Source organism: Trypanosoma conorhini, assembly GCF_003719485.1.
Source record: "Trypanosoma conorhini strain 025E chromosome Unknown Tco_14.4_contig_00307, whole genome shotgun sequence".
Lineage (NCBI taxonomy): Eukaryota > Euglenozoa > Kinetoplastea > Trypanosomatida > Trypanosomatidae > Trypanosoma > Trypanosoma conorhini.
Window position 1 is genome coordinate 1 of NW_021704396.1, and position 21,883 is coordinate 21,883.

The following is a 21,883-nucleotide window of genomic DNA, read 5'->3' on the forward strand; positions in this document are numbered from 1 at the left end:
ACCCCGTTGCCGTTGCTCCACTTATGTTTTTGACGTCCCTGCTGCTCTTGGCGCTGCTGGCAATCTGCAGCTGTTCTTTGCCTTTCCGTGCCTCGTGGCGTTGCCCAAAGCAAAGGGATTCTTCAGCGTCCTCCGCGATGTGGCCTCTGTTGCGTTCGCTTCTGTTCGTTGTGGCTTTTGCTGCCACTGCGTTGGCGGCGGAACCCGGCAGGTCTAGCGAACCCCAAGAACCCGACGGCCCGCCTGTCGGTTTGGGAGCCGACGCCGGGGGCCCTGGCGGATCCGAGGCGCGTGGCGAAAAGGAAGGCGCCCTCAACAGTGCGGAGGGAAAACTCAACGCATTGGGCCCCGACGAGGATGTAGCCACTTTTGACGCAGCGACCTTTGCCGAGAAGGAAGGCGACCCCAATGCCAGGGATGATCACATCAAACTGGTCCTCGATGGAGGTAGAGGTGGCTTTCAGCTGACTGCAAAGTTTGACGCCCACGCCCACGCTAGGTGCGACGCAGGAAGAAGAGGAGGACACAATGCGCCTTTGGCGATTTCTTTTTCCTCGGGATGGAGTAAACTTCTGAATGGGCGCGCCTGTGTATTCTTTGCTTTTTTGTCTGTAGCTGTTTTGTTAAGTTTTATGTGCTTCTTATGCAAATGGCACTTTGTCAAAGACACGCAATTGCTTCTGAACGCCAGGCGATTTTTGCGCGTTTTTTGGCGCATGAGGCACGGCACGCGCCCGAGAAGTCCAGAAGACCCGGAAGCGGGGCGAGTTGCCGTCGCTGTCGAGGTTATGAGCGCTGACGGCGATGCCGTCAAGCCCAGAAAATCCAAGCGTTAGAGGGCGCTGTAGAGAAAATAAAGTGCCTTTATTTTGTATTTCGTTCTTGCTGTTTGCTCTGTTTCATGGCGTTCTTGTGAATACAATTTGTCTTCCACCCCGTTTTTGCTTGTGTACTTGTGGGCCCCGCGATCGTGCTCACTGCTCGGGTTATGTTTGTGCCATTTATTTTCTGCTGTTTACCCAACGTGGGGCGGTGTCTCTTCTTTTCCTTTTCCGCCCTCTCACTGTGTGTCTCTCTGTCCCTCGGTGTTCGGAAACAGATTTAACTGGGAACACCTTTTCCGCTCCGCCACTCCGCTCTGCCGCCTGTCGTGGCACTGTCCAATACCCCTCTTTCGTATCATTTATGCATCCCAGCGAGGCAGCACCGCCCTCCACGCAGCACCTCATCGCAGAGAGGACCGTTTGGTTGGGCCTCCGGCGCAATGCAAGCAACCCGTGCTGGCGCTCACACCACGGTCGTCTTTGTGGGTGCAATGAGGCATCATCCGCTGACGGATCGACTTGTGGTGTTTATTTCTTGTTGTTTTAAGGAGCTCTTGCTCTCTAACGCCATACCCACGCCGCTTTCATTTTGCGTCCCCCCCTCCCCCACTTTTTCTCTTTACGGCCCCGCCCTTGTGGAGTTTGGGTCAAGAACGCAGAAAATGTCTAGTCACAGTAGTGACGTTTACGTCATGGAGGACTCGGCGGCGTCGCAAACGGCGGGGTCCGCAGCCTCTCAGCCTGAGGGTCTGGTGCGCTCTTCTTCCTTCACCTCCTCGAAGTCGTCCAATGGAGGGCGCGGCGGCCAGCCAGCGGCAGCGTCAGCGCGGGTAATGTGTACAATCGGCACAAACACGGAGCAGCAGGTGGAGGAAACTGTGAGCAGCCTGCTGCAGAGTGGCATCATGGGCCTTATGCACACTGTCGCCGGTGATGAGTTTGCCTACCATATGCTGCAAAAGAGCTCTCAGGATGTTCAACGAGGTTGTGCCGAGAGGGTTATAAGGGTCGCCCAAGGAGCGGTGGACGCTCTTCGTGAACTGACAATGCGGCAAACGACGCCAATGCGAGTGAAGGAGCCCCCGTCAGGAGTTGTCGTGGAGGATGTGGGCGCCGAACCTGATTGGCTAACGGAGCTGCGGCTTTCAATGGCAAAAACCGATAGTCTTCTTGAAGACATAACCAAGCAGACCGAGGCTGTGTCGACAGCCGTGGATGCGGCAAAGGCGACAGGTTCAATTCCAATGGTGCCGGCAGCTATGCCAACGGTGCCTCCTCCTTCCTTACAACAGGCACCTTCTTTCTCACCTCCTCCGCAGGCTGAGACGGAGCGCATACAAGAACTTGAGCATGAGCTTCGAAGCATGCAAGAACAGCTGGCAGAGGTACGTGTAGTTTTCGCGAAGGAAGGGGTTGATAGTGTGATGCCGCTCTACAGTGAACTACTGTCTTTGCGCGGTGCCAAGAGAGAAGCCGCATTGCGAGACGTGGAAAGCACCATGGCCTACCTTGCTACCCAGCAGTGCTGCTTTGAGCAACAGCTGGAGACAATCGAAAGGCGCAAGCGTGCTCTTGACCTCGAATCTTGCCGTCGCTTCTACCAGGGCGGAGACGCCGTGGTCGGTTTGGCGGCGGATGTCGAAAAGTTGGCACAGCTCGGCCGTCAGATTAACTTGCTTCGTGATGAGTACCGACGGCGTGCGGCGGAGGTTGACCCCACGGTCGCTACCACCTCCACTGCGTGCAGGGGAGAAAAAAGGCAACGCACCTCCGAAGATAGTTTCCGCGTCCTCCTTGATCGCCAGTCCGAAAAAGATGAAGAGCTCATGGCGTTACGCGAGGAACTGAACACGCAACGAAGAGAAACGGAGGAGTGGAGGAGGCGCTACGAATCCGCCGTTCAGGCGATGAGCCCGCCCCAGCAGAGTACGTTCTTTACTTCCTTGTTGCGCGACGTGGAGGGTCGCGTCTCCCAGGAGGCGTTTGACAGGTGCGCCCTCTTGTGTCGGCTTTTCGGGTGGGAGCTGCTCGAGCTGAAGGAAAACACTGTTTCGCTTGCGCGTCTCGGGTGTGCGGAGGAACAGCTGACGCTGCCAATGCCCGAAGCCTCGGGGGCTGAGAGGAATGCCGTAGCAAGAAGTATTGTATTGGCGAAGAAGGTGTTAGAGGGCTCGGTGGTGAAGCGAGGCGAGCGGCAGGAAAGCCGGCACGCTGACGAGGAACAGTATAAAGAACCCGGGGGTAGGGCGTCCACTCTGGAGGCGAAAGAGAACGCCGAGGCAGCGGCGACAGATGTGGCGAGGGAGGCGACGCCGTTGCAGGGAGACGAGGACCGTGAAGTAGACGAGAGAGGCGAGGGTGCGGATGAAGCAGGCGCAGAAGCGTCTTCGCAGGAGAACCCTCTCTTAGAAGAAGAAGACACACCGGACTCACCTGCTAATTTGGAGCCTTCCTTCTACAACAGCGGTCTGTGGGAAGAATGATAATTGGCAGGTCATCTGCTACATGCCATAGTAGGGCACGCTTTTCTTTACACAGATGCTCTCTATGAGTTGTGGCTTGTTCCTTTTCTAAACGTTTCTTTCTTTTCCTTATTGGGGGAGCCTTATTGCTGTGGTTATTGTTACTACAGGCTGCTGCTTTCTCCTGTGTAGTATACTGTCCATTGCACACCACTTATTTGTCTTTTTTTATTCCCTCCCTTCCTCTACACACACACACAAACATAGAAGGTGGTTGACGCTGTCGGTTCTTTGAAATGGGATCCATCACTTTCGGCTGCATGCCCCCGCCCGGCTTCATAAAAACGAGCGATGGACGAACACTACCGCCGCTTGTTGAGGGCAGGGGTGAACGCGCGCCATGGAAAACCTCACGACAGGTGGAAAAGGGGGAGATCTTATGATCATAGTATATTTTTTTCTTTTTTGTGTCTCACTGTGAAGAAAGGTTCTTGATCCTGACGGCAGACCGTAAATGGAATAAGGTGGCCGCCAAGGTGTGGAACGCCATGACCTTCTCAGACGAAGATGTGGAGATGTGGGCCGCAGAGTTCAGCGGACTCGCTTATGCGCTCGCGATGGTGAGGGCCTTGCCCACATTTGCAAACGTGCTGAATGAGCCCGTACACATTCCGTCATACGCGGCCCCCGTTGTGCTCTCGTTGTCTGCCCTTTTGGTGAGGAGCTATGAGAAGCTAAGGGGCTCTACACCGCTGACACCATTATCCGCCGCATGGTTACTTATTGCTATGCAGTATGGCAGCGTGGAACTGAATTCTCGGCCACGCTCAAGGATGTCATGGCTCAGATGTTTTCTTCCCTTTTCCCGAAGGGCGGCTAAAGTTCCTCTGAAGGAGGACGCAACTGCCTCTATTGAGTCAGTATCAATTGGACTTGGTGTCAAAGGGCCCTGTGTTGCCCTCGAGCCTATTCCTGCAGGAGCGCGGGTGTGGTTGCATATGGGAAGTTCGTTTGACGCCGCCGTGTCTGTGGAAGGCGACTTGAAAAGTGAGTGGGAGAGTTATTGTTGTATTGAGGAGGACACATGGCTTACTTGTCTACAGGAAGGGGTATGAATAGATAGAGGGAGAGGGTTGAATTCCCCTGCATTTTTTTTAAGGGGGGGGGGGGAATTCTCCTGCAGTGCAATTGTGTTTGCGTTGTACTGATGTTTTCTTTACATGTGTAAGTGTCATTGCATAAAAGTTGTGCCGTTGCTACTTCCTTGTATATTTGTTTTCAGTTTGATAACCAGAAAAGTATACTTCCAGATATACACGCATTACTTACATATCCATGAGAGTAGTTATCGTAGGCGCTGGTCTCTCGGGTCTGTCGTTTGCGGCCTTTCTGCGCCGTTTGAACGTTGATTGTGTCGTGCTAGAGCAGGCACCTTTTTTGCGGGCAACGTATCAGCCGCCTTTTACATTATTTGCAAATGCGTTGAGTTGCTACAAGGCGTTTGGAATGGATCACGTGCTAAATGGAGGGGATGCCGTTTCCGACGACTACTTTGGGATCCTGGACGAACGCCTGCGTTGGCTACTCCGAGTACGCAACCGGACTGTGCAGCTTAGGGCTCTGGGAGAGGGGGACACGATACCTCTCAGCACGGCACCGGCCGCTAACAGTGAGTCTATCGTCTCACAACGCATTGCGGAGAAGACGAAACAAGAGCTTGGCAGCGTTTCGCTTCGTGCAACCTTCTCCGCTGATTACCTTCGCCGAATCCTTCGATATCATGTCGAGGATGTGCGTTTCAATAGCCGGGCGGTGGATCTTCTGCCGCACGAAGGTGTCAAGGGCGGGGTACACGTTGTTTTGGAGAACGGGCAAACCGAGTGGGGTGATGTGGTGGTGGGGGCAGATGGTGCACACAGCACGATTCGAAGGCTACTATACCCGAACGAATACATCGGTACCTGCTGTCGCTCGCTAGGAATGACCCAGGTGGACGGGTTTGTTGACCTTGGACATCGTGTTTGTCCAACAAGTGAGTATCCCGTCGAGCTCTGGGGCAGGCGTCGTGCACTCTCATGTGTGCCACTGCACTGCGACGGAAAACTTCAATTTGCCTTTTCAGCTACGCTTTACGATCCACCCATGGAGGTTGTGGATATTGATAATGACATGGATGCCATGGCGGTGCGGGATGTCTATCGTGCCTTGCTACACCGCGAATTTGCTGTCTTTGGTGATGACGTCAGTGGTCTTTTGCGTCGGGCGGAGGTGGCTGTCCCCATTGAACTCGTGGAGGTTCCTGTTATGCCGCGATGGTTTAACAAGCGCGCGGTGCTAATAGGAGAAGCTGCGCATGGTTCATTGCCCTCCTTCCTGGCGCAAGATGCTTCTTTGTGCGTGGAGGATGCTGCGCTGTTGGCGGCGTCGTTGCTTGATGTTCCTTTGTACAGCGACACGGGATTTGAGTACGTCTTTAAGCAGTTTGAAACTCTGCGGCGTGAACGGGCAGAGCGTTATATTCGCCAGTCGCGTCGAGCCCGCCGCTTCACGGCCATGACACATGCGAGTGTGCGGGATGCGATGTTGAGGGTGACGCCTTCCGTGGCGCTCATGTGGTTTCAGCGGTGGCTGTCGAACTGGAGGTATGGCTCGCAGCAGCTGGAGGTGGATCCCAAAATAAAGCTAGAGACGGCGTTTCGAAGCTGAAGGGTGCTTTTTTTGTTGTTGTCGTTGTTGTTGCGATGAAAAGGGATTTCACCTGTTGTTGATGTGTTACTTCTCCACTTTCCGCATTTGTGGCCTTACGTATTGGAACGTTTGAGATGCTGTGCGGCGCAGAACATGAGAGTTGCTGACGGCAATGGACCCACTTGAAGTCCTTCTCCTCTCTACCCTCCCCCATACATGTTGTTGTTGTTGTTGCTGTTTTTTCTTTTTTTTTGATTTACGTGTTTGCTTCCATTTTTTCTGCTTGCGACTTCTGCGGGTTTCTTGTGTCTTGCTTTACGGCTGGTTTTTTTTTCCGTTTTAGGTGTCCTCGCCTTTATGGGTGGCTAGTATGGTGACGATTCTTTATGCCCTTGTGGAGTCCGCGGAGGGGGTTCCCTTAGCCGAGGCTCAGGCTGTCCCGAGCGTGCACGCGGCGAGCGCCAAGAAGGTGCTCGCCAGCATCAAGAGGCCACTTGTGGAGCGGAGGTGCGTCACGTACAACGGCTACTCGTACGACATATTGCCGCACAGGGACGGGACCGTGTACATGTGCGTCACTGAGGAATCCTGCAGCCGCGTAACTTCATTCAGGTTTCTAGAGGCTGCTCGGCGACACTGCAGCTCACAGTGTGGCAACCCTGCTAGTATGGCTGCCGAGTTGAGGAAGGAGGTGGAGTTGTTTAACGACGCACAGAGCACAAAAATACGTGATCTTTCTTCAAAAATCGAAACCGTCAAGGGGACCATGATCGCGAATGTGGATAAATTATTGTCCCGCGAGGACAGACTTGATGCGCTGTTATTGCAGTCCTCCGCGCTTGAGGGCGAATCATCGGCATTCCGACAGAATGCAAGGAGTCTGGAGCGCCAGTCTCTCTGCCGGCGGATTGCTATCGGTGTCGCCGTTGCTCTCGTTGTTATAGTTTTGCTCTTTATGCTTGTGCTTATGATATGCTCCAGGGACGGGGTCAACTTTGATCGCTGCCGCGGCCATTGAAACCAACTTTGGAGCTAATGGAACTGTCTGTCCACGTCTTTGATGGCGCCCATAGTTCTTTATTTACCCTTTTTTTTTTTTGGTTTTTCTTCCTTGCTCTCTCTGTCTGTCTTCGTCAGGATCGCTGAGCCCTTTTCTTGCTGCTCTTGGCGCGCGAGGAGAAATGGGGAGCACCCTGGACGGAAATTTGGGCTTCTCTGCTACCGCCTCCTCATTTCCACTTTTACTTTTATTTTTCTCTCTTCTTCACTTGTGGGTTTGCCGCAGTCTGTTGTGCGTTTTTGCGAGCGGCTGCGCACCGTCGTCCCCGGGACGCGGCGCTCTGGTGGGTGATGGACACTTTTCACTACGAGGAGGTGGCGCTGAGTGAGATGCACGTGGAGGGAGAGATGCTGCGATACCCGTGCCCGTGTGGCGACCTATTTGAGCTTTCCCTCGAGGACTTTGCCGCTGGCGCCGACGTCGCCCAATGCCCCACGTGCTCACTGACGCTGCGCATCATCTGCACTGAAGCGGAGCGAAAGGCCTTTACGAGTCGGCATGGAACAAAAGGAAGCCAGCCGTGCCCTCTCTCCGTTTAAGCGTCGTGTGGAAGCCGTGCATGTGCTATAAAGCTCTGGGATGAATATGCGTCTCACCTGGGCGATGTCGATGGTGCTCCGTTGAAAAGTATCGTGTGTATTTTCTTTCCTCCTAGTTGCTGTTTCTAGCTGTTGTTTTTCTGTCTCCCTCCGCTTTGTTGTCCACACGGAATTTACTCAGGCGATAAAGTATAATACGCATACACTCACATATATTTATATATCTATATAAATATCAATATACCTAGACTTGTATATAGCTGGAAAAGGACAGCTGTGGTGTGAGCAAAGAGACATACGTAGGGGACGAGAGTTTCATGATGTTTCGTCGACTATGTCTCTCTGGCGGTGTGAGAGCCATTGATGTGCGTTTTCTTTCCATGACCAGCGATGCGCGCGATGCTCTGACTAAGCAGCTGTCTGCATTGAAGGAGGAGTGCAAAGGACAAGGGTTGGATTTAGCGGACATGAGCGATGCTTCGCGGGCCGCCATGCGGGCGGTGCAGGATGGCCTAAAACGTGCCAACGTTGAGGATGACCAGTTCAAGGGGAAATGCACAACGCTGTCGGCCTCCATGAAGGCGTACACGGCACGTCTGTCAAACCTGCAGGACGAGGCGCGTTCCATCCAGGCTGAGGCCGACGCGCTGCTTAAGCTAATGTGGGGCACCGAGGCCCCACCAAAGGACGCCTCCTTTGCGTCACCCCCCAAGTCGGCTGAGGAAGCTGGATCTGCTTCTGCTGCTGCGGCGGAGGTGAAGGGAGCTGAAACGGAGGATGATGAATTTATCGTGGAGCCACCTCCTCTCGCGAAGGCACTAGGGAACGACAAGCGGCCTCCTGAGCGCGTTGAGGCCGAGCGGGTGCAGGACACCGCAAGGAAGTCGGCGGAGGAGGTGGTAGTGGAAGAGATTGAGGTGGAGACCATTGAGGTGGAAGTGGAGCCCAACGAAAGCCCTGCCGACACCATGAAGATCACCGACATCACAAAGGATCTATACGAACGGGGGGTAAACTTTTCCGACTGCCTCGACGCACGAACGTTGCGGCAGCGGTACAGGGATGTGCTGGCTGGAAAGCTTTCACCTGGCATCCATCCAGGCACGCCAACTTCGACACCGCAGGCTGCAGAAGCAAACACAAACCAGCCTCGCATGCCAGAGCATCGACCGTACCAACAACAACCACAGCAATATTACCAGCAGCAGCAGCAGCAGCAGGCTAATACGAGTGAGTCTGGACTCGCCCATGATCCGTATCCTAACGCGTACAGGAAGATGGTGGACCCCATGAAACACGTGTGGGAGCTTAAAAATGAACTTGCGGCGGAGAAAGGAATTGACCCAAAGAGTGTGGATTTGTGGAGCGGGAAATGCAAGTTAGAGGACCACAAGGTGTTGTACGATTACCCTTCCGTGCAGAGCTACCCCATAGAGGTGCGACAGAAAGGAGACATTCCACGGTAAGACCGTGAGACGCTGTGTCTTCTACGGCGGGCGTATGGCTTTATTTTGCAATGGCGCTCAATTACGTAGACGGTATGAGGGGCGACAATTACCTGAAGGAAAAGTAAGCAGGAAAAAAAAGAAAAAACATAGTCTCCTAAGATGGAACCATAAATACTTCCTTTTATATTTATTGGTCCGATTCTAGAGTGTTACTATCAGCTATTTATTTTATTTATTCATTTTTTTTCTATTTGCGTACTATTGGGCTTTATCAGATACAAATACCTCCGCCTGTGTCTATGTGCGTGTGCATGACCGCACACATGTATGGGTTGAAACCTGCACGTACGCATATATTGGGAGGTTTTCGTGCCTTTTTTTTCTTCCTTTTTCTATGGATTTGTGCATTGTTATCTTTCAAGGAATTTCCTCGTGGGAAGGAAGGTAATGCACCGAGAACTGGATACACTCGCTACAAGCGAGGCCTTGGAGGTAGAGCGCAAAGTTGCCCAGCGGCGTGTGTACTTTCTTACCTTTGTTGTTTTCTCCGTGGTTGCAGGAGGATCCTTTGCGTGTGTCTCCTTTGGCATTTCTGAGATTGTGAGCCATGACTCCATACTTATGAACGACGGACTTGGGGAGGTCATGACTGTCCTCGGGATATGTTTTACGCTCCCGTGTGTGTTTTGTGTTGTAGTTTTTGCGGCATTGACGTTAGGCCTCTCACGCTGTCCATCCACCCCCCATTTTGGTACCCTCGCCGTCATTGGGCTGACCTTGATTTCCTTTGTGGCTCAACAGATCTTGTGCGACGCGTTTTTTTTTCACTTTGTTGGTGCTGCCGCGGCCGCCGTTGTGGTTGCGGACGTGTGTGTTTTTGCAACATATATATTTATGCGCTACCGGGGCCTTTACGTCCAGACTGTTTTGAGTGTTCTGCTGTTTGTGGGGAAAACAGCCGCTTTGTGGGGTGTGACGTTTACCCCCCGTGCGGAGGAGGAGCCGAAGCCGCGGAGGCTCAGCTCCAGTGGTCTCTTTGCGATGCTCGTCTTAACGGTTTCTATTGTTCAACTTCCGTTGTACGCTACCGCGGCGCGTGAGCGGTCAGGGCCGGATGACACGTCTGTGGCGGAGAACAGTATTGTGGAAAACTTCAACAATAACTTCAACCTTTTTCTCCTTCACTTGCTAAATTCCCTTGACATTTTCACTGTGTACGGCTCTGTTGTTTTTCCCTCTGCACCAGAAAGTTCTCTTCCAACACTGTCGAAACCGTTTAGGGTGCTTATTTTTATCATTGTCAGCATTGCGTTTGTCGGGAACAACGTTGGTGTGGTTCACTTATTTTATGCACGTGATGGGGTTGAGCAGGCAGAGCTTGCGTGTTTGCCGAAGAGGTTGCGCGATGCCACCAATCAGTGGAGCAGCACTGATGTAGGTGGAAGCCACAAGCGTCGTATTCTTCAATACATGCTGCTTCTTATTCTTGTGTGCGATGCTCCCTTGTTGGCGGTACGAACGCAGCTCTGGTGGCGAGACCAGCAGATGCTAAGCGTGTTTCTCGTGAAGAACATCAAGGCGATTCTTGACACATTTATGGTGGTGCTGCGCGTGGACCGTTCACGTGGATCCGCCGAACGTGTGTGGGACCCCTTTGCCGAGATTCGGTGATCGCCGCACTCGCTTTCTCCGATCCCCTTATTCTTCTTATTGTTGTTGTTGTTGGCTGTCGCCTATCGAATTTGAAACATGAGTGGTGTCGACGTAACGAACAAAAAAAGGGATCCCCCATCACGGCCCATAGTTACAGAGAAGTAATATTATTAATACTGGCGGTACTTTTTCTGTGTGTTTCCCAGACGTTTCTTCTTTTTCTTGTCCGCTTTTCTTTTTTTGCCTTTTCTGTGCTTTTAGCGCGTGCCAGTCCTTCGTCCTAGACGTTTCTGCATACAGTGAAGCGGCGGAGATGGGCGACGGTCAGACGATTGATTTGAGCAAACTCCAAAGCGCAACGGCAGGACTGACGCAGCCGCTGGAGTTTTTGAGTACACGCGGGAAACACGTGGTGGGCAACGTTCATGGCATTATCTTTCAAGGTGCGTCTTCTGCCAGCAGCTATCGAAGCGCGGCCGCACCGCGAATTGCCGTTGCGGCTCGACGGCGCACCGGAATTTGATCTTTGATTTCTGCGGTCTACGTGCTGAGGCGTTTCGTTCTTGTTGCTTGCTCAGCTGGGTGCGGTGTTGTCCAGTGCGGTGGTGCTGGGGGAGCACCTCCCTGCATTTATAAGTTTTCTGTAGGAGGAACTAGTTCTTAAAATGTGTTTTTACTCTGCATTGCTCCCGTTGCTTTTGTGTATCCTGTTGTTGTGGTGGCTTTTTTTGTTGCGCGTTTGCGTGTGCGCGGTTGCGTATTTCTGTCTGGGGAATGCTAACTTTTGGTTTGCTATTGCTTTTCGTTTGGTCCCTCTTAGGGCTGTAATGCGGAGCTGCCCTGTGTCTGCAGACGAGCGTAGGCCTGGTGCGGCAGCAGGCGGGGACTGTAACGGCACCCCAACGGATTCGTGTCCCCCGTCGCAGGCGCCAACTCAAGTGAGGACGATGGACCTGTTGGACGAACTGTTTGCTTCCCCGCCGGTTACGACGCCGTCGCTGAGTGATTGGGTTGGCGAGGCGCCAGTGAAAGCGGATGATGCGGCGGGTGCAGGGATGCCGCGTGAGGAGGGGCATGCCGCTGCTCCACTGCCGAGGCTTTCCATTGGGGCTTCGGCGGTGCCGGGCTCTAGTGGAAGCGGCATGACGTCAGCCCTCAGCCCAACGGAGCTGGAGGAGGTAGTGTCGGTGCTTGAGCGAATTTTGAGCGACGATGTTCCTCGCTGGTATGAGGCAGGTGCTATCTTGCGCGGCCTTTCGGCTTGGGGGGCACGCAGCAATGCACCGCAGCCGATAGCGCGCAAAGTAGCGAGAGATCTCCCACTTGAGTTTTTTTTCCAGAGCGAGCACACGGGCAAGAGCCACTGTGGTTTTGTTTCCATGGCGCCTTTTTTGGAATTTGAACAGACCTTCCAGCATGTTTCGGTCTTTCCAGTGTTGCAGATCCCACCGCTGGCCTCTACCCTCCGCCAATGTGTGCAGGATTGGGTGGAAAGCCACGGTGGGGTACGTGCAGTCTTGCTGAACTCGACTCTGCTCTTGGATCTGGAGGCGTTGTTGGAGAGCGTCAATGAGGTGTTTGCCGCCTCGGCCGCGACGTTGCCTCAGTCCGCGTCGGAGGCCTTGCTTCTTTCATCCCTTACAGACACATGCCGGTACTGCATACAGTTGACGTGCACATGTATTCCTCATCGGGGTGAGTCTTTCTCAGGAACCACCATGCAGGCGGTGATGCATCACAATTCCGCCATTATCTCCCACGTCGATGAAGAGCTGAAAAATCATGCAAATATTCTTCATTTGCTGGGTGTGGCACGCTCCACTGCCTATCATCGATGCTCAGAAGATGTGCAAGCCAACGTTTCTCCCCTTATTGCCGAGCTTCTTTCTCTCTTGGACACTTTTTCCTCGTCACCCGTGCCGCCGTTGGACAAGACGAAGGGGCCAGACAGACGTTGTAGATTGAGCGGTCTCCGGCTAACTTCCTCTGACACGTCCCAGGTGCTGGATGACTTCGTCTACCGCTACTGGAAAGTGTCGGTGAGGGGCCCCGTACCCGCGTAGGGCAGCTGGAAAAATTGCGTTTGCTTTTATTCGACCTGTTTATGTGTCCGTGTGTGTTGTTCCATTTTTCTTTCTTTTTGAACCTACCACGCTCTTCCCTTCACGAGTAATTTTCTCCGGCGCCTCTGAGACTGGGGAGGAACAGTTTGACACGCAGTGAGAATGTTGTTACTTCCTTCTAATTTGTCTGTGCGTGCCTCTTGTGGGGGCAGGATTGGCACTCGTTTTTTTTTTTCTTTGCTCGTCAGCCAAGTCCGGAAAAAAAAAACAAAAACAAAAAAAAAACAACTCTTGGGAAATGCACTCGAGGGAGATGTCTTCGGCCCACACGCCCACCTTTGAAGACATTGCTCTCGAGAACCGAAAACGTTTGGGGCTAGTGGGTAATCTTCCAAAGAACAGGGTCGCACTGCATTCATTGATGCAGATGATGTCCTGCATGGGGGAGTTGTCCAACCTTGCATACAACAACGAGACCGCCTTGTCACCCTTTGAACAGGGTGAGGTCCGTGCTGTTGTGGGGAAGATGGCTGTCTGCTTGGCCACCTTTGGTGAGGCATTTGAGATCAATGTGGGCCAAGCTGCCATAGACACACTTAGAGACTACTCCCAGAAGGCAGGCAACAGCGCAATGGGACGATCTCGAGTGGAGCAGAAGAAGTCTTCCTCGTCTATTCGGGTTGAGGGAGAGGGAGCGGCGGAGGCGGAAGCAGGCAGTCGCACTCGTGAGGAGCCCAATCTTCTGCTTTCCCCAACGTCCAACAGGGAGTTCTTTGGGTTTCTTGACGAGCTTGTCACCTACAGTCGGAGTGATTTTGAAAAGGCTGAGCTGAAGTGGGTTGCCCCGTTGCCTGATGGAACGATACAAGACCTCATTGAAAACGGTTCGACCATCAATGTGCAGTACAAGGACCTCCCCAGGTATCTGGAGTGCGTCCAACGTTACCGCAACGCCCGCACAAGCGAAGCACACGGACCTAAAACAGACGGGGAACCTTTGCCCTCCGTACCAGCTCAGCGAGTCCGAAGCGCCTCAGTTCCTGTTGCGACGGGCAAGACACAGCAGGAAAAAGAGCCGCCAATTGCCTCTCCGCACGCCGTGGATGGAGGTCTGATGAGCCCCAGTAGTTTGACCTTTCCAGCGGCATCAGATACATCGATACCCAAGGCAAACACGGGTGACTCAATCTCCGCCGAATTGGGTCCGTCAGAGGCAGACTTCTATGCTAAGGTAGATGGGCTAAAAAGAGGCCAAATAACAGGGTCACAGATTGCACAGCTTAACCTGACGTTTAGTGTGCCACGGAACGATAGACTTGTGGAACTCATTCCCAACGGTATTCACGTCAGGGTGACAGCCGCAAACGTGGGAGAGTTTCTTCGCCTGCTTGGGGATAACTCGGGGATTCAAAGCGGCAGAATCCGTCGCATGGAAAGCATAAAAAAACTTGAAGTTTCTGGTGCGGGCTCGCAAGACCTTTCGAGAGAGAAGGACAAATTTTCCCCGACGCATTTCTCAAAGGGAATCTTTGCGCCGTACGACGAACGCACAAGTTTTTTTGTTGACGTTGATGCTTCCGATGAAGTCTTACCTGCATTTATAAAGGAGCGGGAGAGGCAGAAACGAGGGGCTGAAAGTCCGTATGTGCGTGTTATTCGTAAAGGCGATCTGCAGGCTTGGAGGGCCATCATTGACGAGGTGCAGGATGATCCTTCCGCCGTAAACAAATATGGTGTTACTTTTTGCGTCCCTGCCGCGTTTGTCAGCCACGCGACTGAGGAAGAGCAGGCGTCAAAGGTGCATGAATTGATCAAGGATGGTGCCTCCACTCCCGTGGAGGAGTCGCAACGTTGGCTGTTCTCTAGACTGATCGACCAGTTTTTACATCCAACTGCGTAAGGGGGTGCCCGTTTCATTTTCTTCGTTTTTTATTCCATTCAACCTTAAAGCGATGAAGAGAAGGTGAAAAGAAAAAAAGAAAAAAAAGGGGGGGGGGACATGAGCTTTCTGCGTGCATGTATGCCGTTTGGTAGCCAGATTTTGCCAGGAGCTGGGCTCTGATGTGGGTGTGCGGGTCTGCATGAAGGTTGTTGTTGTTTGTTTTTTTTTTGTTTTTTTTGTTTTTTTTGCTGCTGCAGAAACGCCCTTTTCCGCATTCATTAACCCCTCTGCTTTTTTCTTTCTTTCTTGTTGTTGTTTTTCAGATTGCTTTTTAGGAACCCGTTTGGGGAGGATGTCAGATGAAAAGGTTGTCTGCGCGATGAGACTTGTTCCCTTTCCTTGGGTTCGTCCTCTACGGCATCTTCCACTGGTAGTCGCCGCGATTGAAGCATGGGGTGGGGCCATTCCGCATTTGTGTTGTTGTTGTTGTTGTTGTTTGCTGCACTTTTACCTTTTCCCTCGCTTTTAGGCTCCACTCCGCCTTCCTCCTCCCGCACGACGGTGACCAGGGCGCGTGGAGGGAGCGTGAGGGAAGTTTGTTTTGTCCTGCGCGGGCTGCGTCGTGAGTGGGGGCTTTGACCTTGGCCTTCGGCTGCGCCCTTGTTGTTAGTCTCTGCCGCTTTGTTTCCACAAACTCATTTGTCAAGGGAGGCCGAAGGAAGAGGTCACCCGCGTCTCACGCATCCACGCACACGCAGCAGAAACAGCGCCGACTTGTTGCCACGCTTGACGGTCTGACGGAGCCTCCAATGAGCGCCGACGACAGCGACAGCCTGTGGCTGCAGAAGAGCATTCACATATCGGACCCGATCCCGGAGGCCGGCGAGAGGGCAAATCCGCAGCTTGACAGCAAACAGGACGGACGGACGGCGGCGTCCAAAGCAGGGGCAGAGCCTGAAGTTGAATTGACCAAGACGCCCTTCAGTATAAGTTCCATGCGGCCACTGCATTGCCCTTCGCAGCGTCTCTCTGCGCGCCTTTCTGTGTCAAACTCGGCCTTTGCGTCGTTCCAGGAGCTGGACGACTTGCGCGCACGGGTAAGCCAAATGACCCGCGAACGTCTGAAGTGGTCAAACGCCCAACGGGACTTGGAGATTGCGCGATTTGAACTTGCGCAGGCACGAGAGGAGCTAAAGACCATGCGAGATTACGTTAATACTATGAAAGGGGAGTTGGATGAGGCGAACAGCCGGGCGGCGCGTGAGGTGAAGGGGCGCCATACGCTTGAGCTACAATTAAAGGAGACAATGGACCAGCGAAAGAACGAAACCGAGTTTCTAAAACAACAGCTTGATAGCCTCAAGGCGGAACATGCGCAGCGTCTCACGGAGATGACGGAGCGCACAGACCTAGAATGTAACTCCCGCACCGAAACTCTGCGGGAGCAGGCCTTCAAGCTTTCCGAGGAGCTAGCGGAACTAGAGGAAAGAAACATGCACCTGGATCAGGAGCGCACACGCTTTCACAATGAAAATGAAGACTTGCGCGATCACCTGAAAGATATTCGAGCGAAATATGAGGACTCCAGGCGCACAATAGAAGAATATTCCAGACGCTGCATTGAGCTGGAAAAGATGCACGCGGAGTTTGTGGAGGAGTCCGAGAAATCACATGCCGATGCATTAAACTCTCACATGACGCTAAGCGAAGAGCGCGTCCGCCAGATCACCGTCTCCAAGGACGAAATGGTAAAGGATCTCCGGGAAGAGTTGCAGACACAAAAGGAGAAATCCCGCGCCCTCAGTGATGAGCTTGCCTCCTTGCGTCATCGGCATCAGACCGCGGAGGAGGAGTCAAGGCAGCAAAAGTTGGATCACGAAAAGGAAATCAAGCGTCTTCACGATGAGCATCGTCTTGCCCTGTGCCAGCAACAGCTCCAGACTGAAGCGCTTTTGCGAGAGGCGAAGGGGGGCAGGCTGTCCATGGAGGAGGAGCGGTCCTCCCTACGGCGCCAGCTGACGAGGACGTCTGAGGAGCTGTCGACCGTGACGACCATCCTCGCCCAACGCGAGAAGCACATCAGTCACCTTGAAAAGGAGCTTGCCGCTGCAAAGGAAGCTGTTTTGACAATGGAGCAAGAACACATTTCCACTTCCAAGGAGGCTGAGGCGGCACACGAGGCTCTCAACTACGCAGAGGAACGAGTACAACGGCTGATGGCGCAGCAAGACACATCGGATGCCGATTATTCAAGGGACTTGCGAGAAGTAAAGGAACAGCTCACCTCCACTCAGGAGGAACTTGTGCGTGTGAGGAGTGAGCTTGCATCCGCCGTGCAAGAGAAAATGCGGCACGAAGTGGAGTGCAGAGGCATAATCTCTGACTTGCGAACGAACTTGGAGGAGGCGAGATGTGATAGGGGCGCCATGCAGCAACTGTCCCGTGAAAAGAAACACGCGGACGAACTTGTGGAGGAATACAGGGGCAAGTATCTTTCCACGTGCAAGAAAGTGGAAAATCTTGATATTGAGCTTTCTGCCGCGACAAACAGGTGTATTCTACTTGAAAAGCGTCTTGATGAAGAGTTACGTCGTTCGATAAGAAACGCTTCTGCTTCTCCCACTCCGCAGCGGCAAAACTGTGTGGGCAAACGGCTTCGAAGTGCCTCGTCGCTTAACGTGCCGCTGTCCATGACAACGTGCCCGACAAAGAGGAGTCGGTCGGAGGAACCGCGGGTTTTCACAATTAGTGGATTTGATGCCTCGGAGCTGTTAAGCGAAATTAAGCAATTGCCTCATGCCACCGTTGCAGAGTGTCGGTCCAACACACCCGTTCCTTCCAACCTGACTCACCTTATTACAAACGGCCAGTTAACTATTAAGTTACTCACGGCTCTGGTGCGTGGTTGTTGGATATTACCAGAAACCTACGTGCGTGATTCGCTGCGCAGTCAACGGTGGCTTGAGGAAGCTGCCTACGGATTTCGTCACGAGGTTCTCCCGCTCTCTCAGAAACGAGTCGGATTCACCGAGGGCTTTGTCTCCTCCAGACACTACAACACGGCCAAGCTTATTATTGACGAGGGCGGTGCCACCGTGGAGAGTGACTTGCATGTTGCAGACATCGTCTTGTGTACCCACACTGAACTTGACGGTCTCGACGGCATACGCGCAATGACGTGGGACAAAGTGGTGGAACTCATTTACCCAGTGAAGATCGGCGATACGCAGTAGAGGCATAGAGTGCAAAACAAGCAGAAAAAAAAAGGCGGGGGGCTGGGTGGTTTCCTGAAAAAGAAGAAGGAAAATAAACAAGCACACTTGCAGATACGCAATTACTCACACTAGTGAAGTGACAGTGGGATGTGTCTCTCTCTGAGAGGCGACGTTTCTCCTTTGCTTATGTTGAATGGTTTCTCTTCCTATTGTTCTTTTTTTTTCACTTCACGTTATATTCCTTCATCATACCAGAGTTTCCTTTTTTTTTGTTTCTTTTTTGTGCTTCTTGTTCTCCTCTCCCACGCTTTCAAGATTTTCGCTTATTCCGTGCGGACGTACACTTCTACATGCCCTTCCATTCTATGTAGGCATCTGTGCATAGACGAGGGTGTGCATACAATGCTTGTTATACGGCTATATTATGTGTTAGAGAGATAGATAACTTTACTGATTTTTTTCTCCCTCGTTATATGGAGGCGAAGCTGAAGAAGTGGAGCTATATACGCCTCTGTGGATTATATTAGACGCATATAAGATGAACTGTGGGGCGCTGATGGTAAGGTTAGTTAATTTACTCCTTTTGTTTTCCTTTTGATTGATTTGTGTTTTTGTTTTTGTCTTGTTTATGTGGGGCCAACCCTGTGAATATTACTCCGCCGCCTTTTGTTTCTTTTCTCTCTTCGCGCGCGCACGTGTGTGTGTGTTGTTTTATTTTCCTGTCATTGTTGGTTTTGCGTGGGCTTGCCGAATACGGAATTCTTCTTTCCCCGTCTTTGTTTTGTTTTGCGGTTTTGCTGCTCCGGGAGTGATCATCCGAGGCTCATCGAAACGCGGGCCCTTTGGCTTGGGTGGAGCATCGCCGAGGAAGCAAAGGTTGACGGCTGTGGCGGAAAACCGGGGAGGCGGGCGCCGGTGGCTGGCGTGCCCTCGTGGTGCGACGCTCCCCGGCCGCCCCAGCACGCTGCTTGGCTCACTATAGCCGCGTTGGGGGAGAGGGGGGGGGGTTGCCTTTTTTTCTTTCCGGTCCCCATGCAGCTGGTGGGCCAGAGCCTCACCACCCCCGCCTGAGTGAAGGGGTTGCGCCGCGCTGCCCAGGAAAGCCGTTCGCCCGCCTTGGGCGACACACACGATTCACAACAGTTATGGCCAAAGGGCTCGCCGGCTGTGTTGCGGCGTCGGAGGCCGGACTTTTTGGCGTTACTTTCGCCTGTGCCTCGTGACGGGAGGTGGTCGTCTTTGCTGTTGCGGCGCTTTCTATTGCCGCGACACTATGTGGAGTTCTGACGCTGTTCATTGGATGTGCTAACGTGCAGGTGCCAAGAGCGCGACCCTGCTGCCGCCGTGGAAGCGGTGTAAAATGCCAAGACACCGCAGGCCTTGAGCAGATAAGAATTTGAGGTTGATCGTGACGCCTCACGGCCACTTTCTCCTCTCTACGTCGGTAACGAAAAGCACTTTGTTCTTTATTTTTTACTTTTGCCTTTATTATATTGAATCAGCTATTGGTTTATCCAAGGGTATAATGTTGGTGGCTTTTCCTGTCGGCGTTTTTCCCCTTTCCCCTTCCCTCCGGCTCGTATTTGGGCGAATGGGGACGGACGGATGCGGGAACAGTTGCGTCGGGCGTCGTCTCGTCACTTTGCGGCAGTTGAGACTTGGCGGCAGCGGTCCCTTCCCAGAGGCGCAGGCAGCGGCGGATGCAAACAGTAAACTTGGGGGCGTGTTCTACCCGTTGACATCGATGCGCCTGAGTTGCGTTGCCGGCGTTCTCGCCTTGCCCTTTCTGCGGTACCGACGCACAACTCGTGTTCTAGCTGCGGTGGCACACTTCGCTCTGCGACACAAAAGGTGGAGAAAACAGCAGCCGCGGCAGCAAGGCAAGCAGACGGCAACGTGGAGACCAACTTTCCCTCTTTTGCTTATTGCCTCTTCTGGAGACCGTGGGGTGAGGTTGCGTGAGCACCGCAGCCTTCTGGGTGCTTTTCTCTTTTTCGCGTCTCTACCAAACTGCAGTTTTTTTCCTGTGGACATGGATTTGTTCTTCTGCACTCCCTCCTACCTTCCTCTTTGCCCCGCCTCAATCTCGCATGCCCGCCGTTAGTTGGGCAGCGCCGCCCGAACAGCTTCCTAGTCGGCGAACAACTTCTTCTCGAGTGCGTCTGTCTCTACAGTTGCATGCACGTTTGTGTTTGTAATTATCTCTCTCCCTCTCACTGTATCGCGCTACGCCTTCTCCGCTCATTCTCATGGTGTGGGGCAAATAATCTCTCAGAAATTAACTCAAGGATAAACAAAAAAAAAGTTGGCCACAAAAGGGCCGAGCATCAATTCATAACACAAATTAATCTCGCGCTGCGATCGCACCTTGACCAATGACTCTGCCGGTGGAGGTGGTTGAGCATGCCGTTCTCAACGATAGTGAGGAGCAATTGTTCCAAGGGCTTTCCTGGTCCTCAAGGGTTCAGGGATATGTGCTCTTTACGGCGTTGGGCTTTTTCTCCTCTATTATGGGTTGGGTCGCCTTGGGCATTGGATCGTACTGGAAATACTCGGTCTTGTCAACTCTGGGGTCTGTAATGTCTTTGGCGAGCACATTTATTCTCATGGGCCCTCGAGCACAACTTCAATACATGTTTGATGAGTATCGGCGGACTGCCTCCATGCTCTATCTTGGTTCCTTGCTCCTCACTTGGATAGTGGCCATGGTGTACAAGTCTGCCTTTCTGTGTAGTCTTTGCGGCTTGCTGCAGTACGCATGCTTGATATGGTATTCCCTTTCGTATGTCCCATATGGTCGGGAAGCTGTCTCGGGCTTTCTTAGTCGTCTCATCTCCTACCACTAGAATCTTGCCTGGCACGCACGTCGTGGGCGGCAATACAAGCAAGCAGAAAATGCTTCAATCCGTCGGCATTTATGACTATGCTTCCGGGGTTGAAAATGGGCGCCCTTTATGACAGCCGCCGGACACCTTAACGAACACGCACCCCGCGGCTTTGGCTGCTGGCCGGCTGTGCGACGAAGTCAGTTGTGGTGTGGGCTGCAGTCAGGAAGCCGGGGGAAGCGGACTGGCGTGTGACCGTCGGCGGTGGATGCGTTGCGGAAGGCCTTTGCGCGTGTGGTGGGAATCGCCCTTTCAGCGCGCCAACGCTACGACCGGAGGTGTTGGTCGTTGGGGGACAAAACAACACGAGCAATAAGACGAAAAAGAAAAATTACAAGAAGAAAATAAAGAGTCGTTGAATGCTGCAAGTTTGTTCTTGTTGTTGGTTGTCGTCGGTGTGGGCCGCCCTCTGCACAAGAGGCAAAGAGGAAGCCGTGGGCGGACTTTTCTGCTGCCCTGCCATCGCCTCCGCCTCTGCCTTGCGTCTCACTGCTTCTGCAGCATTTCTGCAGCTGCGCGGAATTAAACAAAAAAAAATAACACACCACTTCGCCTTTTTACTAGAAAAACAGAGAATGGGAGGACGTGCTGAGGGCAGCGCCAAGTAGTGCCTGGGACCAGCATTCACGGGGCGAGCCCCCTCACCGCTGTGCGGGTTAGGCGAGTGAAGACGGCGACAGAGTGCAGCCAGAGAATAATGGTAGTCGCGGTTTGAAAAGCAAGAGGACTGCGAATATGCAGCGAGCACGCTCTAACGGCTGTAAATATAAATTTATTCGAAGAGCCCCCGCAAAAGGAGCGGGATGGAGCGGAGTGGGTCGGACGGCAGTGCGAGAGAAAAGGGAGGCAGCAAATGAAAAGCGCATTTGCTTGCTGACGTGCTGTCGCGTGTGCCACGGCCACCATGCGTCTTCAAGGGGAAAAAAAAGAAAAAAAAGTGAAAAGAGGAAGACGACGACGATGCGCACCCACTGCTTCTCCGTGGCACTACAGACTGCGATTGCCATTTATGCGGATGCAACTGCCGTCTCACACGCATCCGAGCATCCTCCACCGCCTGTGCCCGCCGCTTGCTGGTGCTGCGAAGGGAGGTGGAGCTGACATCTCATCATTGGGCTGCTGTAATTTGGTTTCCTGTTGCGCAGGCGAAGCAACTCTCACTGC

At 53.0% G+C, this 21,883-nt stretch overlaps 12 protein-coding genes and 2 pseudogenes across 12 annotated transcripts, besides 10 other annotated features; all 14 read left to right on the forward strand.

Annotated features, from left to right (window-relative positions):
* On the forward strand, positions 1–836 carry Tco025E_05340 (uncharacterized protein; the record flags this gene model as incomplete). The annotated part of the gene is made up of 1 exon (XM_029372241.1): positions 1–836. A coding segment is annotated over one exon (836 nt), but the record flags the coding sequence as incomplete, so codon positions are not given.
* Positions 837–1,264: 428 nt separating this feature from the next.
* Positions 1,265–3,307, forward strand: Tco025E_05341 (uncharacterized protein; the record flags this gene model as incomplete). The annotated part of the gene is made up of 1 exon (XM_029372242.1): positions 1,265–3,307. The coding sequence occupies one exon, from the start codon at positions 1,265–1,267 to the stop codon at positions 3,305–3,307; it is 2,043 nt and encodes a 680-aa protein (XP_029227632.1).
* A 527-nt stretch (positions 3,308–3,834) lies between these two features.
* Tco025E_05342 (uncharacterized protein) lies at positions 3,835–4,401 on the forward strand (the record flags this gene model as incomplete). Its single annotated transcript, XM_029372243.1, has 1 exon — positions 3,835–4,401. One exon carries the CDS (start codon positions 3,835–3,837, stop codon positions 4,399–4,401), a length of 567 nt encoding a protein of 188 aa, XP_029227633.1.
* Positions 4,402–4,621: 220 nt separating this feature from the next.
* On the forward strand, positions 4,622–5,992 carry Tco025E_05343 (monooxygenase; the record flags this gene model as incomplete). The annotated part of the gene is made up of 1 exon (XM_029372244.1): positions 4,622–5,992. One exon carries the CDS (start codon positions 4,622–4,624, stop codon positions 5,990–5,992), a length of 1,371 nt encoding a protein of 456 aa, XP_029227634.1.
* A 9-nt stretch (positions 5,993–6,001) lies between these two features.
* Positions 6,002–6,025: a microsatellite.
* Positions 6,026–6,191: 166 nt separating this feature from the next.
* Positions 6,192–6,252: a microsatellite.
* Positions 6,253–6,344: 92 nt separating this feature from the next.
* On the forward strand, positions 6,345–6,992 carry Tco025E_05344 (putative vesicle-associated membrane protein 713; the record flags this gene model as incomplete). Its single annotated transcript, XM_029372245.1, has 1 exon — positions 6,345–6,992. The coding sequence occupies one exon, from the start codon at positions 6,345–6,347 to the stop codon at positions 6,990–6,992; it is 648 nt and encodes a 215-aa protein (XP_029227635.1).
* Positions 6,993–7,179: 187 nt separating this feature from the next.
* On the forward strand, positions 7,180–7,564 carry Tco025E_05345 (hypothetical protein; annotated as a pseudogene).
* Positions 7,565–7,783: 219 nt separating this feature from the next.
* Positions 7,784–7,832: a microsatellite.
* A 58-nt stretch (positions 7,833–7,890) lies between these two features.
* Tco025E_05346 (uncharacterized protein) lies at positions 7,891–9,039 on the forward strand (the record flags this gene model as incomplete). Its single annotated transcript, XM_029372246.1, has 1 exon — positions 7,891–9,039. The coding sequence occupies one exon, from the start codon at positions 7,891–7,893 to the stop codon at positions 9,037–9,039; it is 1,149 nt and encodes a 382-aa protein (XP_029227636.1).
* Positions 9,040–9,241: 202 nt separating this feature from the next.
* Positions 9,242–9,274: a microsatellite.
* A 194-nt stretch (positions 9,275–9,468) lies between these two features.
* Tco025E_05347 (uncharacterized protein) lies at positions 9,469–10,692 on the forward strand (the record flags this gene model as incomplete). Its single annotated transcript, XM_029372247.1, has 1 exon — positions 9,469–10,692. One exon carries the CDS (start codon positions 9,469–9,471, stop codon positions 10,690–10,692), a length of 1,224 nt encoding a protein of 407 aa, XP_029227637.1.
* Positions 10,693–10,719: 27 nt separating this feature from the next.
* Positions 10,720–10,746: a microsatellite.
* A 755-nt stretch (positions 10,747–11,501) lies between these two features.
* Tco025E_05348 (uncharacterized protein) lies at positions 11,502–12,737 on the forward strand (the record flags this gene model as incomplete). Its single annotated transcript, XM_029372248.1, has 1 exon — positions 11,502–12,737. The coding sequence occupies one exon, from the start codon at positions 11,502–11,504 to the stop codon at positions 12,735–12,737; it is 1,236 nt and encodes a 411-aa protein (XP_029227638.1).
* A 258-nt stretch (positions 12,738–12,995) lies between these two features.
* Positions 12,996–13,025: a microsatellite.
* Positions 13,026–13,050: 25 nt separating this feature from the next.
* On the forward strand, positions 13,051–14,637 carry Tco025E_05349 (uncharacterized protein; the record flags this gene model as incomplete). The annotated part of the gene is made up of 1 exon (XM_029372249.1): positions 13,051–14,637. The coding sequence occupies one exon, from the start codon at positions 13,051–13,053 to the stop codon at positions 14,635–14,637; it is 1,587 nt and encodes a 528-aa protein (XP_029227639.1).
* A 188-nt stretch (positions 14,638–14,825) lies between these two features.
* Positions 14,826–14,866: a microsatellite.
* Positions 14,867–15,091: 225 nt separating this feature from the next.
* Positions 15,092–15,116: a microsatellite.
* A 312-nt stretch (positions 15,117–15,428) lies between these two features.
* On the forward strand, positions 15,429–17,852 carry Tco025E_05350 (uncharacterized protein; the record flags this gene model as incomplete). The annotated part of the gene is made up of 1 exon (XM_029372250.1): positions 15,429–17,852. The coding sequence occupies one exon, from the start codon at positions 15,429–15,431 to the stop codon at positions 17,850–17,852; it is 2,424 nt and encodes an 807-aa protein (XP_029227640.1).
* A 563-nt stretch (positions 17,853–18,415) lies between these two features.
* Positions 18,416–18,466: a microsatellite.
* A 959-nt stretch (positions 18,467–19,425) lies between these two features.
* Tco025E_05351 (uncharacterized protein) lies at positions 19,426–19,938 on the forward strand (the record flags this gene model as incomplete). The annotated part of the gene is made up of 1 exon (XM_029372251.1): positions 19,426–19,938. The coding sequence occupies one exon, from the start codon at positions 19,426–19,428 to the stop codon at positions 19,936–19,938; it is 513 nt and encodes a 170-aa protein (XP_029227641.1).
* A 271-nt stretch (positions 19,939–20,209) lies between these two features.
* Positions 20,210–20,680, forward strand: Tco025E_05352 (SFT2 domain containing 2; the record flags this gene model as incomplete). Its single annotated transcript, XM_029372252.1, has 1 exon — positions 20,210–20,680. The coding sequence occupies one exon, from the start codon at positions 20,210–20,212 to the stop codon at positions 20,678–20,680; it is 471 nt and encodes a 156-aa protein (XP_029227642.1).
* Positions 20,681–21,170: 490 nt separating this feature from the next.
* Positions 21,171–21,218: a microsatellite.
* Positions 21,219–21,522: 304 nt separating this feature from the next.
* On the forward strand, positions 21,523–21,882 carry Tco025E_05353 (hypothetical protein; annotated as a pseudogene).
* Position 21,883: the final 1 nt, after the last annotated feature.